At 45.9% G+C, this 24,349-nt stretch overlaps 1 protein-coding gene across 2 annotated transcripts in view; it reads left to right on the top strand.

Moving 5' to 3' along the window:
* CORO2B (coronin 2B) overlaps nt 1-24,349 on the top strand; it is a 149,017-nt gene that overhangs the window by 63,838 nt on the left and 60,830 nt on the right. For both annotated transcript variants that reach the window (XM_032176100.2, XM_032176101.2), the window contains exon 2: nt 2,472-2,672. In XM_032176100.2, the coding sequence (XP_032031991.1) occupies nt 2,472-2,672 (201 nt within the window). The remainder of the gene's footprint in view (nt 1-2,471; nt 2,673-24,349) is intronic.

Below are 24,349 nucleotides of genomic sequence, written 5' to 3'. Positions count from 1 at the left end.
AGGACAAGCTCTAGACTAGGAGCCCAGGGAGAGGCGCCAGCTGTCTGCGGATTCTGAGGTCACTGTGGACTATGTAGATCAGAGTGAGTCAGGTCTTAAAGGCTGAGGGTTGGCTGCACAGAGAAGACATTCCAGGCTAGAATTGCACAGCAAGGAACAGGAGGTTGGAGTGACCAAGCTCAACACCTCCTTTCTCTTCTGTGGAAACTGTGGCATCGAGAATGTTCTGCGTGGAAAAGACAGAGAAATACCTAGTGTTCTCACTTCAGATTAAACTTTTGCAGGTCCACCAACCACCCATACTATATTTTTCATACTGTATTTTTCTTTGAATTGATTCACTTTTTAAAACTTAGCCTCATTAGCAGTAGTATCTGTGAAATCATGGATTTGGCATGCAAGTTATATTTTTGCTAAAACAATTTAAAATAAACACATGACTGGCTAAAATTAACTTTATCTCTGTAACCATGTAAAGGACCACCTGGGACCCCACTTTGGGAATAGTTGGTGTCCTGATGAGGAGCCAGTGCTTGGGGAAGGGATAGCCTTGCCTGCGGTCACATAGTCAGCTTGGGGAGGGAGGGGAGAGGCTGGCCTGAGGTCACACAGCCTGGGGAGGAGAGGGGAAGGCCTTGCCTGAGGTCACACAGTCAGCCTGGGGAGGGGAGGGGCTTGCCTGAGGTCACATAGTCAGTCTGGGGAGGGGAAGGGGCGTGACCCATCAGCCTCCCAGCCAATGCTCTTGCCTCTCCAGCATTTTATCCAGACAGTCTGGAGCAGAACTCAGCAGAGATGGCAAGTGGGACAGGGGCACAGCGTGGGCAAAGGCAGGGAAGTAGGGAGGAGTGGAGAGCAGGGAGACTGGCCCTGTGAGATGGAGGGCAACCTTGGGAAGTGGAGAAGAGGCAGTGGAGAGGCAAGGGTTGAGGCCCAGAGAGCTGGTGGAAGCGAATTTGCCTGAAGGTGAGGAATCTTCCCTGGGATTCTCCTTCTGGATTCTGAACTTCCTTCAATAAAGAGGACCTTGTGACTTAGCTCCTGGCTTGATTTAAATCAAATGCAGGCCAGGCGGCACCGTGGCTCACGCCTGTAATCCCAGCACTTTGGGAGGCCGAGTCAGATGCATCACCTGAGGTCAGGAGTTCGAGACCAGCCTGGCCAACATGATGAAATCTGTCTCTACTAAAAATGCAAAAATTAGCCGGGCGTGGTGGTGGGCCCCTGTAATCCCAGCTACTCAGGAGGCTGAGGTGGGAGAATCACTTGAACCTGGGAGACGGAGGTTGCAGTGAGCCGAGATCGCACCATTGCACTACAGCCTGGGTGACAGCCCCGTCTCAAAAACAAACCAAAAGAAAAAACCAAAAAAAAACCCCAAAAAAACTACAAAGTATATCAGTTAGAACAGGTTAGAATATGCTGTAATAACAAATTAACTCCAAAATCATAGCGTCTTCTAACAAAAGTTTGTCACTCATGCAAAGTCCACTGTGGATTCCGTAAGTGCTCCAAGACAGCAACGCTTCATGTAGTGACTCAGCAATCCAGATTGCTTTAATCGTGTGCTTTGTCATCACGTGAGACTCTCCAGTTGTGACGGAAAAGTACTGATTCCTGGGCTCCATCCTCAAAATATCGGATTCAGTAGGTCTAGACTGGGACCCAGTAATCAGCATTTCTTATAAATGACATAGGAAGCTTAGAGACTTCCCCCACCCCAGATGACTTTGATACAGGTGATCTGTGGGCCACATGCTGAGAAACCTTGCTCCAAAGGGTAATCTGGCATAGGAGGAGTCTTGGATTTCCAGTCAGGAGACCTATGTTCATGGCCCTACTTAGCTGTGTAGCCTTGGACAAGTCACTTAGCCTCTCTGTGCCTGATGATATGATGATAATATCCAGGACTCAGAGATTTCTGAGGGTGTACCTGTGGATTAGAAACACTAGAGAATCCGAGGGGATGACAGTGGGTGGGGGGTTGCCTTCTTGCACGTGGAGAGGCATCTCCCCGCCCCGCTCCTGCTGTGGGCCTTGTCCTCAGTCTTGGTGAACACTGGCCTCTGCTGTCCGCGTCTCCCATGCTGAACCGAGCACAGTTCCAGACACTCAGGAGGGAGTCTGTATGTGTTCTTGCTTTGCTCTATCACATGATAGGTTCTTGGGTAGTAAAAGGACGCTACAACCTTTCTAGAAAGTGGGGTGGGCATGTGTACCAAAAGCTCCTATGCCAATCTTTGTTCCTATAAGACTTTATTAAAAGATGAAACCCACTAGAACGGGCTGGGCATATGAGTGTGCCCTGAATTCTTGGATGCTTCTTCCTTTCCACCTCTTCCTGACAGGGGACCCAGGGCCTGCTCACCTGCTGCACCTCTGAGCCACATCTTCCCTCCCCCCAGAGCCCAGCTGAGGCCCTTCATGGCGCAGGGCCCAGCCTGACCCTTGTCTCTCCTGGCCCCTCACAGATGTCGTGGCGTCCGCAATACCGTAGCTCCAAGTTCCGGAATGTCTACGGGAAGGTGGCCAACCGGGAGCACTGCTTCGATGGGATCCCCATCACCAAGAATGTGCACGACAACCACTTCTGTGCCGTCAACACCCGCTTCCTGGCCATCGTCACCGAGAGCGCAGGGGGCGGCTCCTTCCTTGTCATTCCCCTGGAGCAGGTAGGTGGCCCCTACCTTCACTCCAGCTGCAGCTCCAGGGCAGAGAGGAGCCCTCCTTGGTCTCTCTTACGCCTGTTGACCCTACTTCTCTCTGAGTTCCCACCTTTTACTTCCTCATCAAGCATCTAGTGGCTATGCCTTCTCTAGGGTTTTCCTGAGATTCAGCAGAACAAGTGCAGGTCCTGGATCCAGGAGACCTGAGATCTCTTTCCAGAGCTTGCCTAAAGGTGTGCACTTGGACAAGCCACTCCCTTGGTGTACACAAGGTTCCATTCCCTGAGGGAGTGGAACACTCTGATCTCTAAGACCAGGTCTAGCTCTACCACTCTGTGTCCTGAGTGTCCTCTTGGTTTGGAGCCGGAAGGGATGAAGACCCAGCCATAGGTATTATACATTGAGCATCTGCAAAAATTATACACTTTTTTTTTTTTTGAGATGGAGTCTTGCTGTCATCCAGGCTGGAGTGCAATGGCGGGATCTCGGCTCACTGCAACCTCTGCCTCCCAGGTTCAAGCGATTCTCCTGCCTCAGCCTCCCGAGAAGCTGGGATTGCAGGCACGTGCCACCACGCCCAGCTAATTTTTGTATTTTTAGTAGAGATGGGGGTTTCACCACGTTGGTCAGGCTGGTCTCGAACTCCTGACCTCAGGTGATCTGCCCACCTTGGCCTCCCAAAGTGCTGGGATTACAGGCATAAGCCACCGCACCTGGCCCACTCATTTTTTTTTAATTGCTCTCTACTGAGAGACTGGAAATAATTTACCTTCTTCCCCATCCCCCACCTCCTATCTAAAGATTTTCCCCTTTCTGCGGCTGCTTACGTGACTGTAACAGATTAAATCTGCAAAACCTAGATCATGAAATTTTTAAGCCATAGCCATTCAGGCGGAGTCCCCAGAGGCCCGTGGGAGGTCACGCGCTTCAGGGAAAGTGCTTGCTGTCAGTCCCACTTGTTTATGGCTGAGTTCCCCCTTCCCAGCCTGACTCATCCCCACTCCCATCCTCCGCCAAATCGCTCAGGGGGAGGAAGAGGTGCATGTAGAAGGAAGCCTTGGTTCTCAAAATTCACTGTCAGCTGGTGGTGGAGGATGGATTTTTCCAGTCTCTCCTACCCACAGTGGGGGAGCACAGATTTGGAAAAGGCTTAGACCAGATCTTCCTTTCCATCAAAGGGGCAGCTGCAGGGACACTGAGGACAGAGCCTGATGCACAGAGAGGTCCAAGGAGCATGCACTTGGTGGCGGGAGGTCTGGGTTCTGCACTTGCCAGCCTTGGGACCATGCGCATGTCACTTCACCTCTCTGACCCTTATTTTCCTGTAATGGTAAAAGCAGGATCAGAAATCCTCCTCTGCCTACATCTGCCATGTTGGCCTTAAGTGAGATAGTAGATGTGAAGCTCCTAGTGAACCACATAACATGTTAAGGATATTTGGTTACTTTTTTGGGAAAGTTATCCACTATGCTGGTCAACTTGGCAAAGGCTCACAGCTGCTCTAACACATTGGGAAGGATCCTCAAATGCAGCTTCCCTTCCCTCCTGAATCAGATGGCCTCAGATCACTGTTGCCTCAGGCACGCACTCAGCTCCATCCATCCAGGCCTGCACGTCCCCAGGAGCATGTGGGCTGGTTCTTACTGAGGCTCAAACCCATCCCCAGCACCCTGCCATGCTCCACTTTAGGCTCACAAGGGTCAACAGGCAATACCTCACATCATGACAAAAATTAATTCCAGATGCATTAAAGATCTAAACATTTAAAATAAGAAAAGCTACAAGTGTATTAGAGGAAAATGGAGTGCATGTTTAAAATCACGCAATGAAGAAAGGCTTCCTAAGAAAGACAGGAATCCCCCAAATCATAAAGGAAATGAATAGGTTAGAATAAATTTTTAAAAGATAGTTTCTGTACTACAATGAGATACCTAAACAAAATGAAAACTCAAGCCACATACTTGACTACAATATTTGCAATATATCATAGACAAAGTATTCCTGTGAAGAATATATAAAGAGTTCCAGGAAAATCAACAAGAAAAAGAACCCGGCCGGGCACGGTGGCTCTTGCCTGTAATCCCAGCACTTTGGGAGGCCGAGGCGGGCGGATCACCTGAGGTCGAGAGTCTGAGGCTAGCCTGACCGACATGGAGAAACTCCATCTCTACTAAAAATACAAAATTAGCCAGGCATGGTGGCACATGCCTGTAGTTCCAGCTACTCGGGAGGCTGAGGCAGGAGAATCGCTTGAACCCGGGAGGCGGGGGTTGTGGTGAGCCGAGATTGTGCCATTGCACTCCAGCCTGGGCAACAAGATCGAAACTCCATCTCAAAAAAAAAAAAAAAAAAAGGGACTGGGGCCAGGTGCCGTGGCTCACGCCTATAATCCCAACACTTTGGGAGGCCAAGGCAGGCAGATCGCTTAACCCAAGGAGTTTGAGACCAGTCTGGGCAACATAGTGAGGCCCTGAGACCCTGTTTCTACAAATTCAAAAAAAAAAGAAAAAGAAAAAAATTAGCCGGGCATAGTGGCTTGCCCTGAAGTCCCAGCTACTTGGGAGGCTGAGGTGGGAGCATTGCTTGAACCCAGGAATTGGAGGCTGCAGTGAGCTATGATCACTCCCCTGCACTCCAGCCTGGGCAATGGAGAAAGATCTTGTCTCTCAAAAAAAAAAAAAAAAAAAGAGTCTGGGCATGGTGGCTCACGCCTGTAATCCCAGCACTTTGGGAGGCTGAGGTGAGTGGATCATCTGAGTTTAGGAGTTTGAAACCAGCCTGACCAATATGGTGAAACCCTGCCTCTACTAAAAATACAAAAATTAGCTGGGCATGATGGCGTGCACCTGCAGTCCCAGCTACTTGGGAGGGTGAGACAGGAGAATTGCTTGAACCTGGGAGGCAGAGGTTGCAGTGGGCGAGATTGCACTACTGCACTCCAGCCTGGGCGACAGAACAAGATTCCATCGAAGGAAGGAAGGAGGGAGGGAGGGAAGGAAGGAAGGGAGGGCGGGCCGGGTGCAGTGGCTTACGCCTGTAATCCCAGCACTTTGGGAGGCGGATGCGGGTGGATCACAAGGTCAGGAGATCAAGACCATCCTGGCTAACACGGTGAAACCCTGTCTCTACTAAAAATACAAAAACAAAATTAGCCGGGTCTGGTGGTGGGCGCCTGTAGTCCCAGCTACTTGGGAGGCTGAGGCAGGAGAATGGTGTGAACCCAGGAGGCGGAGCTTGCGGTGAGCCGAGATTGTGCCACTGCACTCCAGCCTGGGCCACAGAGCGAGACTCCGTCTCAAAAAAAAAGAAAGAGAGAGGAAGAAAGGCAAAAGATATGAATAAGCAATTCACAGAAGGCAAAATATATATTTTAACCTACTAATCGGAAAAGATTTAAAAGAGTAATAATCATCAGTATTGCCAAAGGTGTGAGAGAGCAGGTGCTCAAATACACTCTTGGTAAGATGTAAATGAGGCAAGTTGGCAATTTCCAATAATATTTAAAGATGCGTGTCTACTGACCTAGCAATTCCACTTTAGGAATTCATCCTACAGAAATATTCTCAAGTGTATTTAAAAAATTGTGTGCAGCATTTTTTAGTACTCGATTATTTTTACAAACCTCAATTTTTAAATTATATTCAATAAAAATAAAGTTTCTCTGTCAAATTGCTTAAACGTTTCTAAACGCTTCCTCTCAATTTCTGTAATGGTAACAAAATGTTTTACACTGTCAGTAGCACTGGTCTAGAATATGATCACACTTTGTAAACACTTCATGGACAGCAGAAAAGAATGTGCTCTTTATAGAGTTTGTCTCTCTATATATAGAAATATGCTATATATACACATATAAGGTGTATTTGACATATATCTTTTTTCAACTTTGTTTGTTCACATGCTGTAATATATTTCGTTTAACTTGATTAATCATGGACTCATTGTGACGACTCACACTACCAATTGATTTCTGTTGTTTTCTCTCATTTCAAGAAGTTTTCACTTTACATGAGTACTGAATGATTGTGCAGCAATTTTATGATAGTGAAAGGTTGGAAACAACCTGCAGGTCCATCATTAAGGAAATGGGGTAAACAAATTAGGGAAGAGCCACACAAAGGGACACTATGCAGTCATTAAAATGATGCTGTAGAGCAGTCTCGTTCTCCAGCGTTCAGTCTCAGGGTCACTTTCCACTCTTGATTATTGAGGATCCCAAAGAACTTTTGTTTATATGGGTTATATCTATCAATATTTAGCATATTCGAAATAAAAATGAAGGAATTTAAAAATATGTATTTATTAACTTAATGATGTCTATTTCATGTTCTCCTGAAAAACATATTTTTATTAAAAATAACTTTTTTTAAGACAAAAAAGTTAATGAGAAGAGTGGCATCATTTTATACTTTTGCAAATCTCTTTAATATAAGTCTGGCTTATTAGAAGACAGCTGGCTGGCTTTGCATATCACACATTATGCAGCCTTTGGAAGACCCCACTATACACTTGAGAGAGAGAATGAGAGTGAAGTGGCAGATAATGTCTTATTATTAGGAAAATACTTTTGACCCAACGGACTGCATAAAATGGTCTCGGGGATCTCCAGAGGTCCCCAGACCATGCACTGAGGACCAGCGATGCAAAGTAGTATTTAACAAGAGAAAACTATTTATATGATACACTGTTACGTGAAGAAATGCAATATATGATTAATCACATTAAAAATATCTATCCCCTGTAATCCCAGCACTTTGGGAGGCCGAGGCGGGCGGATCACCTGAGGTCAGGAGTTCAAGATCAGCCTGACCAACATGGAGAAACCCCCTCTCTACTAAAAATACAAAATTAGCCAGGCATGATGGCAGGTGCCTGTAATCCCAGCTACTCAGGAAGCTGAGGCAGGAGAATTGGAGGCGGAGGTTGCGGTGAGCTGAGATCGCGCCACTGCATTCCAGCCTGGGCAACAAGAGCGAAACTCAGTCTCCAAAAAAAAAAAAATGGAGACATTCCTGGCCAACATGGTGAAACTCCCGTCTCTACTAAAAATACAAAACTTGGCTGGGCGTGATGGTGTGTGCCTGTAATCCCAGCTACTTGGGAGGCCGAGGCAGGAGAATCGCTTAAACCTGGGAGCCGGAGGTTGTAGTGAGCCGAGATCGCGCAATTGCACTCCAGCTTGGCGACAGAGCGAGATTCCGTCTCAAAACCAAAAACTATCTATTTACCTACCTGGAAGCGACTGAAAAAATATACATCAAATGTCAAAAGTTGTTATCTCCCAAGTATTGGGACCATGAGTGCTCTTTAATTTTCTTTTCCCTTAGCTATATGATCTAAATTTCTTACGAGTACTTAATGTTTTGTACTTTCGAAAAAATAAAGGCAATTCGCTGATGTGAAGAGGGAGCCCCTGAAGTTTCAGAGGCCCTACAGGTCGGAGAGGGGCTCAGTGCAGGGTGTGAATGTCTTCATCTGCCTTGAATATCAGCCCTCCCTTATGTATGTTGCAAATGTTTCCTCCCAGAGTAACACCTGAATATGGGCTTGCGGCAGAAAGTTCAAACAGAACTGCAGGACCCATAGTGAAGGCATGGCGAGGGGTGGGGTGGGTTACTGACTCCGTGGGAGGGTGAGGCAGCTCCTTGATCTGCGAGGCTCAAGTAGTTTGAGGCAGGACCCCGAGTCTGGGGCTATGGGACGCAGGGTCCCGCCTCCAAAGCGGGGTGGCTTAGGTATTGGAGCCAGCGCCGGCTTCGCCTGCCGCCTAAGCCACGGCCGTCCCTCTACCGCCCCCTGTGGCCAGGGCTGGGCCTGCAGGCGTGTGACAGCCTCCCGGTTGGTGCAGGGGTTGCGGGGAGATGGAGGCAATCAGGCCCAGTGCGGAACCCTTCGTTGATCTGGCCGCGGTGGAGATGTTGTTCCACACTAGCCGATTTTCTAGGAAGGAAAAGGGTCAGATTATTTTAGCTCCAGTTTTCACCCCCTCAGTTTGATAGAAATTTCCCTGAAAACAGTTTCCTGTATTCAATACAAACACAGAAAAGATTTTGGCCGTTTCTTGGTGACTGCAAATCATCACGTTGAGCGTTAGTTATAAGCTATTAATTCGTGGTGGGACAGTCTTGTCTCTACGCTGAATGGCTCCAGATTTTTGTCTTGAGCAAACAGCAGGCCGCAGAGAATTGTCTTAGTTCTTCTCTAAATTTTTTTCCCTCTACTATCCAGCGTCTCCTCTCGTTCCATGCTTGCTTTTCTAAGAGATTTGGGCCAGAAGAATAGCACCTGCCCAGGATCCCCAGATCCCTGCCCCGAGGCCACACCTCCTGAGGGAGGCTCAGAACCTTCCACAGAGCTTTTCTCTCCTTGCTCCATTTCCTTCAAAGCCAGCTTGCTTGAGATTTCTGTATTTATGATTAAAAATTCTTCTGCAGAGTAGGAAGCCATGTCTACAACAACTACAAACAACAACCGCGAAGATGCTTTGCCTTTGTACAGCACTCTCGAGTTCCAGCAAACTCTGTGTTCACTGATCCTCTCTGCAGGTGGGTAGAGCCATCCCCACCCCACACTTGCGGAAGCTGAGACGGCAGAGCCGGGCATACAGTATGGACCCCAAACCAGTTCACTTATTTCTGAATCCACGATTCTTTCCACCACCCATGATGCTGGTTAACAGATAAGTTCTGGCTGGCAGATCTTGAAGGAGTGGCTCTGTCTTCTCCAGGTCTCTTATTCAGGCTGCCGTTGTGAAGGCCAGTGCCTGTTTTTTTCCCTAGTTAACATTCAGCTGCCAGCTCTCTGGAGTGGAATGTTAAGCTGCAGATGGGGGAGCAATCAGCACCCTGATTGCCTGGCACAGCTGGAGGGGCCTTATGAATATTCCAGAGAGCAGGCACTGTGCCCAGCAGCCTGATTAACCACTGGGGCCTCCCCAGGGGCGCCACCCCTTTCCTGCTGCACTTCACCCAGACTGCCTGCCACCTCCAGATCCAGGCCAGAGGAAGAACAGGGCTAGAAACAGAGCTACCTGCTACCCCAACTGGCACCTGGCAGAAAAAGAAGAAACCTGGCTTAGATATCAAGAGTCTGGGTTCTCCCTATAACCCAGCCATTCTCAGTCCCAGCTGTACACCAGGTCTCTGGGGCTGGGATGGTGCATTCTCCTTTCCTACCACAAGAGTGTGGCCTGAGGAGCTTTTGAGGATCTAACATACCTGCTCTGTTTGAATCTCACCTCAAGTTCTATGATGAAAGTATACTTATTCTCCCCATTTTACAGATAAAGAAACAGAGGCTCAGAAAAGTCAAGTAACTCCTTTAAGACTGCACAGCCCACAAGTAGCAGAGTCAGAATTTAGCCCAGGGCTCGCCCAGTCATGTGCCTGCCCACCTTACAGAGGATTAGAGGGAAGCATTTCTATAAATGTGCCTTGTATTACTATTACTGCCATTTGGATGTCTTAGAGGATTTCCTTGAACATTAATTCAACCAACACTTTATTACACCTCTGTGATGAACTGACACCCCATGTGTCCATCTCTTTTGGAAGCCGAGAGAGTAGATGTTTCCAAACTCCATACAAGTGCAGCAGATCTTGGGGAAGCTTACTCTCTGAAAGAATGAAGCAACAAATCTAGTTGACAAGGAGAGGCAGGGGTGGGGTCCTGGAGCAGAAGTCCAGACAAGATAGCATCACTCCAGCAGTCAAGAGGCAAAATTGGCCCACCGACCCACCACCCATCCATCCAAAGGATGGCTATTGAATGCCTGCTAGGTTTCAGTCAGAGTTCCTGGACTGAAAAGAAAGCAGTAAACAAGACCAAGTCTTGACCACCTGGAGTTTATAGTCCAATTGGCTGCCTCTCTTGGACCGAGAGCCCCCAGGGGTGGGAAACTTGTCTGGTTTGCACAGGGGCTGGCTCACAGTAGATCCTCAGCCAAGGGGCCATTGGGCTGACCTATGGCCAAGTCACAGAGGCAGGTGCCCATCTACTCTGAAATGGTGTCTCTTCTTTGCTGATCCTGGCAGCCCATCCCCACCAGATCCTAGGGAGAATGCAGCACCCCCACAGGGGCTGCCCAGACTGAAAGGGGCTGCATCCTCCCCTGAAAGCCCTTAGAACGATATTGCATGGCCCAGCTGGTCTTAACTCTGGAGGTGAATCTAGAAGTTGATGGATCAATTAGCTCCATAGCTCACAGCATGTCTGAGGCCTAATATTAAAAGAAGGGTCAGGAGGAAAGGTGCCCAGCTCAGTACTGAGGACTGTAATAAAATAATATTTTGTTTGCTTACCCAAAGCTTTTGTTCCCATTCCAGATTTCTGTTAACACCCCATCACTCCCCCACAATCAGCACTGAGCTCCTCAAACCTTCTCTCCCCCAGAAAAAAAAAAAAAAAAAAGCCTGAATCTTCATCACTGCTCTGCAGTGAGGTCTCCGCCTCTCCAAGGGAATTCAGAGAGCCTTTTCCAAATCCATTTTTCCGATCTTTCTTCAATCGTTCTTTGTTCTTCAAGCTGCCTTCCGCTTGGTGCAATTTGCATCTCAAAGCCCATGACAGCCTGAATGTACAGTAAGTGACTTTGGAAAAGGGAGGAGAATTGTGCTCTCAAAGAGAAAAGTCGCAACTTTATTTCATTTGTCTGAGGCCCGAGATTGACAGCTTGCTTTGTGTTTTTCCTTTTTTGGAAGAATGGCTGCTGATTTTTGAGGAAAGTGAAGGCGAGTCCTTCTGCAGAAATGGAAGTGTCGCTCTCCTATTTTATTACAAGGTTATGGGATGGGCGTTCTCTGGATTTGGAGTCCAGGGGGCCAGAGATGCAGCCTGGCTAATGGGCATCATGGGAGGTCAAAGAATCCATCCCTCTCCCTTGGGCCGGGGTCTACAGCTGAGCTGTCTTCCTGGCTCCATTCCTGTCATTCCTTGCAGAGCCAGGGAGGCTGGAAATTATAGTAGCTGGTTCACTAGGACTCTGTGAAGTCAAGCCATGGGCCCTAACTCTGCCCAGAGGCACTGCTCTGGCCTCTGAAGCATCTGACAGTCTGCTTGATCTGCTACCCATTTTCCTTTTAGGGCCTGGAGCCTCCCATACCTTTGGAAGTTGTGGCTCCACCCCTTAGCTGTGAAACCCTGAGCATCTAACGTCTGTTTCTCAGTTTCCCTGTTGGTGAAATAATAATAGTGCATGTTTCTCAGGGTGCTGTGATGATTAAATAAAGTGCTGTAAAAAGTGCTTAGCATGTAGCCTGGCCCATAGTGCGTGCTAGTAAATGGGAGCCATGGTGATGCCAAGACTGTTACCCATCTCCGGGCCACCCCATCCTAGCAATAGCCTGTTAGCTTTGGTGGGCTTTGGAGCCTGTGGCCAGCAAGTGTGAGTCTTGTCTTTGGCCTTCCTGCTACTGTTGTCTGGCACAGTCCCTGAGTATTCCTAGCAGTGAGCTACCTCGAGGGGAAGACACCCATAGGCAAGTCATTTGTGCCTAAAGGGGTACAGGGATGGTGGTGCAGGGTCTCCAGGGAGGCGTGACTGAGTTGGCCATGCCAGGCTGGGTGCCTGGAGGTGGGGGATTCTAGGGAGGGTCCAGGGCTGCCATGGAGCCTGGTGGTGCCCCTCTCAAGCCAGCCTTCCTGTTTGTCTGGAATTGGACTGCCTGCCAGGGTTTAATGAGGGAAGGCATGTAAAGGTTTTACCACAGTGCCTGGCGTACAGCAAGTGCTCAACAAATCTGAGCTATATTGCTTCTATTATTAAAAGATCCAGGTTGGTGGGAGAAAACGGTGCTGGAATTGAGATGGGGGCTCCGTGGAGTCTAGCTGGCTCAGATGGAGGCACAGCCCCATTGAATGAGCATGAGCTCTGTGCTCTGAGCCAGGCTGAAGCCACACAGTCCTCACAGTTCATGCCTCTCACTGGCCCTCCTCCCCAGTGCCCCAATCCCAGTCTTACATTGACACAATGCCAGAGTCCCTCTAGAGGGGACCCCAGGGATCATAGATTCCAAGCACCTTGCTGTGCCCACAACAGTCCTGATCCCAAAAAGGAGAAGTGTCTTATCCGAGGTTGTATGACGTGCCTGGACACCCTCTGGCCCCCTTCCCCAGAATCCTTGCCCTCAGCCACTTCTCAGAGTCCACACTCACATCTCTTAAGGTGTCGATGATAACAATGGCTTTCTTTTACCAAGGGAATTTGCATTTGGTTAAGGTTAGGGTGAGATTTAAGGAGACCAAACTCTTGAGACCCAAAGGAATGTGTTGGTAATAGTGGAATTTCAGTCTGCAGGAGATCTGTCCGCAAAGGGCAGCCATCCCCAAGCCCCTCAACAGGAGGCCAGGTAGAGACTTGCTGTTGTGTCTCGTCTGAGCCTGTAGCTTTGGAAGCACCCTCCTCTTGTGTCAGTGACTCTTAGCACTTCAAGGAACAAAAATGATTTAGGGTGCAGAAGGGGTGTGGGGAGTGGAACTAAGGTTGCCTGGCTTGAAACAGATCATCTCCCTGGGGGCAGTTGGGGCCCAGAGGCCTTGGCCAAGACTCCTACCACTGGCCCTTCTCCTGGCAGCTTCCAGAACAATGGCTGCCTGTTTGCCCTGCCTGAGAAACTTCAGGCCTGATTTAGTCTTTAGGGCAGTTTCCATTTCCAGATGGCCTTCCTCGACTGCCGACCACCCCTCCCTTTCCACCCCCCCCCCCCCCCCACCAACCCGCTCCCATCCCAAGACTCTTGACTTGATGGAGGGGTGTGGGAGGAAGAAGGGTTGGTCCCAGCATTCACAGCCTCACATGTCAAGAGACAGCTCTGTGACATCAGCATCACATAGCACTTCTTGTCTCCCCGCTTTCCATTCCACTCAGCCAAGACCTTGATTTCAGTTGCTAAGCAACCTGTGCCTGAGTTTCCAAGTGGGTCGTCAGGTGAGCATGAGAGGTGGAAGGTGTGGAGGGGTAGTGCCTAAAACTCTGCAGTTTATAGATGGAGACACTGAGGCCCAGAGAGGGCAAGACACTTGGTCGAGGTTGCACAGCTAGTTAGTGCCCCATGTGTCAGATGATTGATCCTGGCAGCAAATGCTTCAGAACCATCCCATTTCCCACTCCCCCTTCCCCCACCAAGAGAAGCACCCAGACAACAGCAACACCTTAGAGACTTCCCGTGAGAGGCTTCCATCTACCTAGACAGGGAGGCAGTGTGCCCAGTGATTAGGGGTGCAGGGTCTGCATCAGCTGGCCTGGCTTTCAACCCTGACTCTACCATTTGCCAGCCATGTTCTTTGGGCAAGTTATCTAACTGATCTGTGCCTCAGTTTCCTTCGCTGCAGAATGAGAGACATGCTAGTCCTAACGCCAAGGCTGTTCTGAGGATTCAGTGAGGTGTTACATAAAGCCTGGAAGGTGCCTGGCTCAGGGCAAACCTTTCAGTGCAAGTCTGCTGGTGTGATCCTGGCTTGCTGGGCTCTGATGCACCCTCCCCACCTAGGGTCCAGTCCCCCCGATCCCCAGTTTGCTCATTTATCTCATGAGAATTCTGCCTTAATGTTATGAGGTCACAGATGGAGTACAAAAGTTTGCAAACTTTAGTTTTTAACACTGAATAATTTTATTCAAATAAAACAGATTAACTTTTGGGGGAGTCAGGGATAGATCCTTTTGGCAGTCTAGAAAAACCCATAGACCCCTTCACAGAATAAAGTTTTTAAGTATACAAAATAGGATTACAAAAGAAGCCGATTATATTGAAACGCAGGCCAGGCACAGTGGCTCACACCTGTAATCCCAGCACTTTGGGAGGCCAAGGTGGAAGGATTGCTTGAGCATAGGAGCTTGGGACCAGCCTGGGCAACATAGCAAGACACCATCTCTACAAAATACAAAAAAATTAGCCAGATGTGGTGGCATATGCTGGTAGTCCCAGATACTCGGGAGGCTGAGGTGGGAACATCACTTGAACCCGGGGAGGTCAAGGCTGCAGTGAGCCGTGCTCATGCCACTGCACTGTAGCTTGGGTGACAAAATGAGATCCTGTCTCAAAAAAAAAAAAAAAAAAAGGAAATACAGTTATCAAAATGTATACTAGAATTGTGCTGTAATAAGTGCTTTTCTATCAATGCATTACGCACCATGATTGAGTATAGGACACAGTAACGACTCTAATTTCAAAGTCATAACGAGCATAAATATTTTGAGATAATAGTAGCAGAAGTGATCTGAAAATATCTGTGATATCTGTTGATGAACACATTATAGGTTCAAGTAATCCTATTGGGGTTTGCTGCCTACATTTATACACAAAGGAAATGTGAGATTTCAGTTAGAGGCTAGTGAAAATATAGATGTAAGTTTTCTCCTACCCAAGCTCGCAAACCTCCTAACAGGGTCTGTGGCCCCACTCAGATTAAAGACCTTGGAAATAAAATCAGAGGGAAATATTATTGTATAAAATCAGGACAGGCAGAACTGCTCTGGCTGAAAGTTGGTGGGGAGGGAGCAATGCAATAGACCTGAGCACCCTTCATTCCTATGGGGCTCCCCAAACTCCTAAGCTTCACTGGCAGTTAGGAAACCTAGCCTCTCTGCTTGGTTCTTTGTAACCTTGGGTGAGTTCCTTTGCCTTTCTAGACCTCAGTTTCCCCATCTGTAAAATGAGATGTTGGGCCCATTGTCCTCCGAGGTCTTGCCAGCTCTGACATTCTGAAACTCTGTGCTTCTCCTCCCCTGGAGACAAAAACCCCAGCAGCTTGGGTCGGTAGGAGCCCTGGACCAGGGAGAGGGAACAGCTGGGGCCAGGCTGGCCAGCTCCCAATTGTTCAGTGGAGGAGGAGGAGGGCGAGATGTATGGTGCTCTCCAAAGCGACAGCTGGGTGAGCCTGGCTGGGGGCCTCGTCCCCGCCTGCCATCTGTGCCTCCTTCCTGCCTTTGGCCAGCGGGGGGCCAGTGGGGGTTGTGGTTGGGGCCTAGGCCAGATAACAACCTGGGTAGAAGCGGGAGGGGCTGGCCAAGAAAATGCGGGGAGGAGCCTGGTTGCTCACCCTTGGGTGCTTAACTCTTTCCACCCACTCCCCACTTTTTCCCACCCTGATCTGTAGAATTCTGGAAAGGAAGTAATACACAGCCCTAGGTCCACCCGGGCTGCTTAATGGCTCTGTGACCTTGGGCAAGTTACTTAACCTCTCTGAGCTTCATTCTTCTCTGTCCAGTAGACATCATTCCTAAGACCTACTCTTTGGGATTGGAACAAGGTGTAAATGAAACAGAGTAAATAAAGTACCCCCAGCTCAGTGCTCATTCAGTGCCATGGGCCTGTCCAAAGAGAGCTTGTACTTGGGACTGTGAAATGCTCCCGCTGATCGGAATGCAACATGGAGGCCTGATGCGCTCCTGTGCAGTGTTTGTGAAGTGCTGTCACTGTCCCCAGGCACAGGCGGCTTTGCAGGCAGCTTTCTCTCCTACACGCCTTTGCCCTGGCTGTTCCTCCCTCTGGATTGCCCTCGCCCACCAATATCCACATGCATACAACTCTACCCACTTAGAATAACTTATCTATTTATAAATAAGTACTTATATTTAGGCAAAACCTTCATGCAGTTGGACAGTTTAAACTTCAGAAGCAAAGGACCTGCAGTGGACGATCTGCCTCTCAATCCTAGCTTCCAGTCACTCAGTTCCTCCAGTAGGAGGGAATTGCTGTTAGCAGTTGCTGGAGTGTCTTTCCCAAAATTATTTATATGTGCATACTTAAATCTGGAAGAGTGTGAGGGTTAAGGGCGCTGACCCTTGCACTGTTGAAAATCCACATATAACTTTCAACTCCCCCAAAACTTAACTCTGCTGACCAGAAGCCTTACCAATAACATAAACAGTCAATTAACACGTATCTTACATGTTATATGTGTATATACTAAATTCTCACAATAAAGTCAGCTAGAGAAAATGTTATTAGGGAAACTGACTGGACACAGTGGCTCGTGCCTGTAATCCCAGCACATCGGGAGGCCCAGGCAGGAAGACCACTTGAGGCCAAGAGTTTGAGACCAGCCCAGGCAACATAGTAACAGCCCGTCTCTAAAAAAATTTTTTTAATTAAATTTTTAAAAAGAAAATCATAAGGAAGAGAAATATATTTACTATTCATTAAGTGGAAGTGAATCATTATAAAAGTCTATCCTCGGCCAGACACGGTGACTCATTCCTATAATCCCAGCACTTTGGAAGGCCGAGGCGGACAGATCACCTGAGGTCAAGTGTTCAAGACCAGCCTGACGAACATGGTGAAACCCCATCTCTACTAAAGATCCAAAAATTAGCCAGGTGTGGTGGTGCACGCCTGTAGTCCCAGCTACTCAGAAGGCTGAGGCAGGAGAATCACTCGAACCCGGGAGGTGGAGGTTGCAGTGAGCCAAGGCCTGGGTGACAGAGCGAGACTGTGTTTCAAAAAAAAAAAGTCTATCCTCATCTTCACGCTGAGTAGGCTGAAGGGGAGGAGGGAGAAGAGGGGTTGGCATTGCTGTCAGAGGTGAAAGTGGTGGTGTGGTGGTGGAGGTGAAAGGGAAGACAAGAGAGGCAGGCAGGCACCCTCAGTGTAACTTTACAGAAATATATCGTAATTTCTGTCTGGCTTTTTCATTTCTCTAAAAAATGTTTCTATATGGTACCAATTCTCCTTTGACCATGTGCCTGTATCATGGGAGGGTTCATGTCATAAAAGAAGTCAAGAGCAGTCTTGAATAATTGGACCCTTCTGCCAGATTGTCTAATGTCAATTTGTTTGCTGGTGCTGCTTCTTCTATGTCTTCTTCCTCATTGTCTGGCATTGCTTCAGAAGCACTCATCTCCATCAAGTTGTCTTCTGTTCATTCCTCTAGTGTGATGTCTGTTAGCTCTTGAGCTTCTTCGAGATTCATATCTTTTTTTTTTTTTGGCAGGCTTTTGCTCTGTTGCCCTGGCTGGAGTGCAGTGGCATGATCATGGCTCACTGTAGCCTTGACGTCCTGGGCTCAAGTGATGCTTTCACCTCAGCCTCCCAAGTACCTGGGACTTTAGGTGTGCACCACCACGCCTGGCTAATTTTTGTATTTTTTGTAGAGATGGGGTTTCACCATGTTGTCCAGGCTGGTCTTGAACTCCTAGGCTCAAGCAATCCACCCACCTTGGCTTCCCAAAGTGTTGGGATTACAGGTATGAGCCACTGCACCCAGCCGAGATTCATATTTTAAACCCTTCACTCCTACACACCTTTTTTACATATCCACAGTCTCTTTCGTTATTTCCTTGAATGGCTCTGTGGTAAATCCGGTGAGGTCATGCACAACATCTGGACACCGTTTTCTCCAGTGGGAATGTATTGCCTCAGGTTTGATGGCTTTCACAGCTTTTTCTGTAACAATGATGGCATCTTCGACTATGTAATCCTTCCAGATTTTCATGATGTTCTCTCTCTAGAGGTTCTCTTCCTTAGTGTTGACAATCTTTTCCATACAGTACCATGTGTAATGTGTAATGAGTCTTTTTTTTTTTTTTTTTGAGACAGAGTTTTGCTCTGTCGCCCAGGCTGGAGTGCAGTGGAGTGATCTCAGCCACTGCAACCTCCATCTCCTGGGTTCAAGTGGTTCTCCTGCCTCAGCCTCCCTAGTAGCTGGGATTACAGGTACCTGCCACCACGCCCAGCTAATTTTTGTATTTTTAGTAGAGACAGGGTTTCACCATGTTGCCCAGGCTGGTCTCAAGCTCCTGTCCTCAAGTGATCTACCCGCCTCAGCCTTCCAAAGTGCTGGGATTACAGGCGTGAGCCACCGTGTCTGGTCAGTGCCATGTATAATAATTCTTTTTTTTTTTTTTCTGAGACAGAGTTTTGCTCTTGTTGCCCAGGCTGGAGTGCAATGGCGTAATCTCAGCTCACCGCAACCTCTGCCTGCCGAGTTCAAGTGATTCTCCTGCCTCAGCCCCCCAAGAAGCTGGGATTACAGGCACGCACCACCACGCCTGGCTAATTTTGTATTTTTAGTAGAGATGAGATTTCTCCATGTTAGTCAGGCTGGTCTCGAACTCCCAACCTCAGGTGATCCGCCCACCTCGGCCTCCCAAAGTGCTGGGATTACAGGCGTGAGCCACTGCGTCTGGTCAGTGCCATGTGTAATAAGTCTTAAGAGTTCTTATGATCTCCTGATCTAGAGGCTGAATTAGAAACATTGTGTTTAGGAGCAAGTTGAACTCATGGGGTTCTGGGTGGCCAGGGATATTGTCCAATATCAAAAGAACTTTAAAAGGCAGTTTTTCAGGGACAAAACATTCAACCAATCCAGAAAAAGGGTTCTGGTTATCCAGGCCTTCTTGTTGTACGAAGACTACCAGCTGGTGTTAATCTTTTCCCTTCAAGACTTGGGACTTAGCAGCTTTACAGATAAGGGTAGTCCTGATCATAAACCTGACTACATTTGCACAAAACAGTAGAGTTAGCCTACCCCTTTCTGCCTTAAATCCTGATGCTTGTTTCCCTTCCTCACTAACGAATGTTCTTAGTGGCATATTTTTCCAGAACAGGGCACTTTCGTCCGCATTAAAAACCTGTTCAGGGCCTGGCATGGTAGCTCACGCCTGTAATCCTAGCACTTTGGGAAGCTGAGGCAAGTGGATCTCTTGAGGTCAGGAGTTCAAGACCAGCCTAGCCAGCATGGCAAAACCCCATCTCTACTAAAAATACAAAAATTAGCCAGGTGTGATGGTGTGCACCTGTAATCGCAGCTACTCAGGATGCTGAAGCAGGAGAATCACTTGAACCCAAGTGGTGGAGGTTTCAGTGAGCTGAGATCATGCCATTGCACTCTAGCCTGGGTGACAGAGTGAGACCCTGTCTCAATAAATAAATGAATAAATAAATAATTAATTAATAAAAACCTGTTTAGGCAGATGTCCTTTCTCTTCAGTGATTTTCTTAATGGTGTCTAGGAACTCATCTGCTGCTTCCTGGTTGGCAGAAGCTGCTTTTCCTGTTATCGTGACATTTTTTGAGCCAATTTTCTTTCAAAATGATCAAACCACCCTTTGCTGACATTAAATTATCTGACTTTAGATTGTTCAACTTCCTTTTGCTTTGTTTTCATATAATGATTTCACCTTTTCTGGAATCATATTAGAATCTATAGGTTATACCTTTCTTATAGTAATCCTGCACCCACATAAAAGCTGTATTTTCACAATGAGATAAAGTATTTTGAAAAGTGCAGGGTTTTCATGCCTGCTGGCATAACTCGGGAATAACTTCATGAATTTCCTTTTCTTTTTTTACAATAGTCCTTAAGCTGGATTCATTTATCTTGAAATGAGGTCTGCAGTTGTCATTCAAAGTTTACAGTATTGCACTAAACATGATGAAAAATACAGGAGAACCTCAAGAGATCACTTTGTATTGCCATATGCAATTTATCGGAGAGATGAATTGAATCATACACATGGAGATGATTAGCCTCACATGCATTTTAAGCAGATACTTGCAACACTTGAGCTTCCTGCAATAGCAACCAGAGCAAGCTACAAAATTATTGCAGTAGTACAGTAGATGCCACAGTTTTATGCAGTTATGACTTAATACTGTGTCATTAACATTTGTTTACATTTCTCTCAACTGCAAATGACACCATGTATGATCTGAAAGTGTGTGTATGTTTTGATAAATTTCAGCTTCTTATAATAGATTCGTATATATTTTATGCCAGTATATAAGATAGACTAGTATCTACAGATATGCTATGCATTTATGACATAGCTTTTTCTTAATTTTTTTTCTAAACAAGCTAACACAGGACTTTTTCTTAAATTTTTTTTATATTTCTAGGCTACCTGGTTTATCGTGAGCTTTTTCAAATTGTCGCCAAACTCAAAAAAAATTTCCAATTTATTGAAAAAAAATCTGTGGATAAATGGACCCAAACAATTCAAACCTGTGTTGTTCAGAGGTCAATCTTTTTTACACGAAGATCACCAACTACCTACATTGTTCTCTCTACATCTTGCTTTTTTACATGTAATTATATATCTTGGAGATCTTTCCACATCAAATATAGAAAGAGTTTCCTTGCTCATTTTTATAGCTACACAGTATTCCACTGTTTGGATGGTCATCATTTGTCCAACCACATTTTGCCTATTGATAAGTATTTCGATTGTTTCTTAAGTTTCACTATCATAGACAGTGCTGCAGAGAATAACTGTGGACACACTTTGTTTCACGTGCATGCAGGTGTGTCTGTAGAATAAATCCCTAGAAGTTAAATGGATAGTTGAAGAGGTATGTGCTTTCTTCCAGGAAACACACACACATACACACACGTTCACACACACGCAGAAGAATTTCTTCCTGACATTGTAGTAGGCAGTTTTCTTAACAAGACACAGAAAGCAATAGCTATAAAACAATCAATAAATTGAACTTAATCAAAATTAAAAACTTTTGCTCATCAAAAGATTCATTAACAAAGTGAAAAGGCAAGCCACAGACAGAGGAGCAATATTTGCATTGCATATATCTGACAAGGGATTAGTATCCATAATATGTGACTGAATTTAAAAATGAGAAAAAAAAGTGGACAAGACTTGAATAAGCACTGCATGAAAGTGGATATCCAGTCAATAGGCCTGTGAAAAGGTACTACTTTCTCAGAGTAGTTTCAATTAGCATTTTTTTAAGATGGAAGTTGAAATGTCTTTATGTGTTAAGACCTACTTGCATTTATTTTTGTGTGAATTGTTTATATGCTTTGTTCATCATTACTCACCAGGAAAATGAAAATTAAAACCATGAGTTACTACTGTACATCCACCAGAAAGGCTAAAATTTAGAAAGCTGATAATATCAAGTGTTGACGAGGATGAGGAGCAATTGGAACTCTCATACTACACTGGTGAGATGTACAGTGTTACAGCCACTTTGGAAAACTGGATGACAGAAGTATTCTACATTTTGATCATGGTAGTGGGTTTATGAATGTACACATGCAAAAATTCAATGAACCTTACAGCTAAGATCTCTGTTGTTTTTTTTTTTGGATACAAGTATATCTTGGTTAAAAGTTTCAGAGTGGGGGGAAAGGTGTGTGCTTCTGAAATGTTAACAAAATTGCTTTCCATTGAGATTGCAATAATTTATATTTGAACTAGCAAAGTGTAAGTGTGCCTGTTCATTTAACCTCTAAAAAACTGAGTGTTATTGGCCGGGCGTGGTGGCTCATGCCTGTAATCCCAGCACTTTGGGAGGCCAAGACAGGCAGATCACAAGGTCAGGAGATCAAGACCATCCTGGCTAACACGGTGAAACCCCGTCTCTACTAAAAATACAAAAAATTAGCTGGCTGTGGTGGTGGGTGCCTGTAGTCCCAGCTACTTGGGTGTCTGAGGCAGAAGAATGACGTGAACCCAGGAGGCGGATCTTGCAGTGAACTGAGATTGCGCCACTGCACTCCAGCCTGGGGGACAGAGCGAGACTCCATCTCAAAAAAAAAAAAAAAAAAACACCTGAGTGTTATCATATGTTTTAATTTTTTGCCAAGCTGATGAGTGGGAAACTTTGCCAGAGCAGTTTCAATTAACATTTTTATTAAAAATGAGGTTGAAAATATCTTTGCATGCTTAAAATCTATTTGCATTTCCTTTTTGTGTGAATTGTCTGTCCATATTCTTCACCTGTTTTTCTATAGGGTCTTTGATTCATTTCTCATTGATGGAAGAAGTCCTTTATATGTTAGGGAAATGAGCCTTTTGGAATATGAGTTGCAAGTATACGTTTCAAATGGTACTTTTTGCAATGTAGATTTATTTGTTTACATTTCAAGTATTTAAGTTTACCAGTCTTTTCTTTTATGGCTTCCGGATCTTGGGCCATAGTTAGAAAGGCTTTCTCTGAGATTATAAAGAAGTAACCCTTTTACTAGGCCTTTCACTACTTTTAGAATTTCATTCTTATATTTAAATCTTTGGTGCATTTTGAACTTATCTTGGTGTAAAGAATGAGGTATAGATTAACTTTTTTTCCCCCAGGTAACTATCCAGTTGAAATAATTCCATGTAATGAGTAATCCATCCCTTCCCCTACTGATTTGACATTCAGGCTTTGCTACATTCTACATTTCTGAATGTATTTGGGTTTATTTTACAGACGGTCCATTATTTTCTACTTAATAGTCTTGTTATTCATGTACCAGTACCACAGTGCTGTGTTACTAAGACTTCATAATATGTTTTAATATCAACAGGGACAGTCACCACTCGTTGTGGTCTGTTCTCAGACATAGTTGGCTCTTCTAGCTTTTATATTTTAATATTTAATTTTAGGATCTGCTTATATAGGTAGAAAATATTGATACTTTTATTGGGATTATGTTAAATTGATAAATTAAAGAGAATGTCAACCTTATGATGTTCGGTCTAAATATCCATGATCATAGTTTACTTTTTCTAGTCCTTTGTGTCCTTTTGTAGTGTATTAAAAGTTTCTTCACATAGCTCTTATTCATCTCTTGTTACACATATTTACCTTTTTTGTTGTATTGTATATCCTTTTAAAATTATATTTGCTAATTGATGACTATACTAGAAAGCCATAAGTTTCTGTATGTTAATATTTTGCCATGTTACTAAATTCACAAATAGCTTACACTAATTTTCAGTGGTTTCTCTTGAGGTTTCTAGGGATACTACCTTATCATTTGCAAGTAGTGATAATTCTCCTCTTCATTTATAACTTTTATACCTCTGGTATATCTTTCTTTTTCTAATTGCATTGGCAGGTCCTACAGGAAAATGTTAAATCATAGCAGTCTCTTGTTCCTAACTTTGATGGCAATGCATCAGGTATTTTTACCTATTACATATTTTGGGTTGAGAAATAAAGATTTTCCCCCCAGCATTTTATTATTAAACTTTCAAACATACTGCAAAGTTTAAATCATTTAGCAGTGAACACCACCTAGATTAATGGTATTAACAACTTGCTGTACTTCTCAAAGCTGAGTGCCTATTTGTTTGAGGTAGAGAAGGGGCTCAAACAGATAATTCTTTGGGAACATTCTGGGTAGTGGACATAAAACCTGGCACATGGCAAGTCATCAGATGATGCTCAGATATGCAAATACTGAAAGTGAGGCCACAGGCAGCTAGTTCCCTTTCCAAGGTGTCACGAGGTGTCAGAAGTAGGGAAGAGCCCAGATTTAGGACATAAGGTGGGTAGGGTCATTCTCAGATGAGAGGAGGCAAAGGATGAAGGCCTCCCCCAGTCCGCAGTGTTCTGAACTCCACAGGACCCAGGGAGGGGGTGAGTGGCCTTCCAGGACACCATTCTTTCCTGACAGCTGGCAGGAATTTCCTTTCTCTTTCTTTCTGTCTACTACTCCTTCCCTGCTGGCTCCTCCTGGCAGAGCCCTAGACAAAGAAAGAGAAGTGGCCTGAGCAGGTGCTTCCCTCCTCCCCTGAATGGGCTCTTCCTGGACAGCTGGGGTGGAGAAAGCAGGGCTGTGGGCACTGGGGGTTGGGGTGTTGTGTTGGGGGATGGGCAGGGAAGGGGCGAAGGGAGTTTTGTGCCTCTCTAAACCCATGTGCTGGACAGGGCCTTGATGTTGTCCTTTCCTATCTACACTATTGCAATCACTGCATTGAGTCCCCAAAAATGATAAAAATACACAGTTTTGTAGTC

The sequence above is a fragment of the Hylobates moloch genome, unplaced genomic scaffold (assembly GCF_009828535.3).
Source record: "Hylobates moloch isolate HMO894 unplaced genomic scaffold, HMol_V3 SCAFFOLD_14, whole genome shotgun sequence".
In the NCBI taxonomy this organism is placed as follows: domain Eukaryota; kingdom Metazoa; phylum Chordata; class Mammalia; order Primates; family Hylobatidae; genus Hylobates; species Hylobates moloch.
The sequence above is the reverse complement of the archived record's forward strand: the minus strand, read 5'-3'. Positions and strand labels throughout refer to the sequence as shown.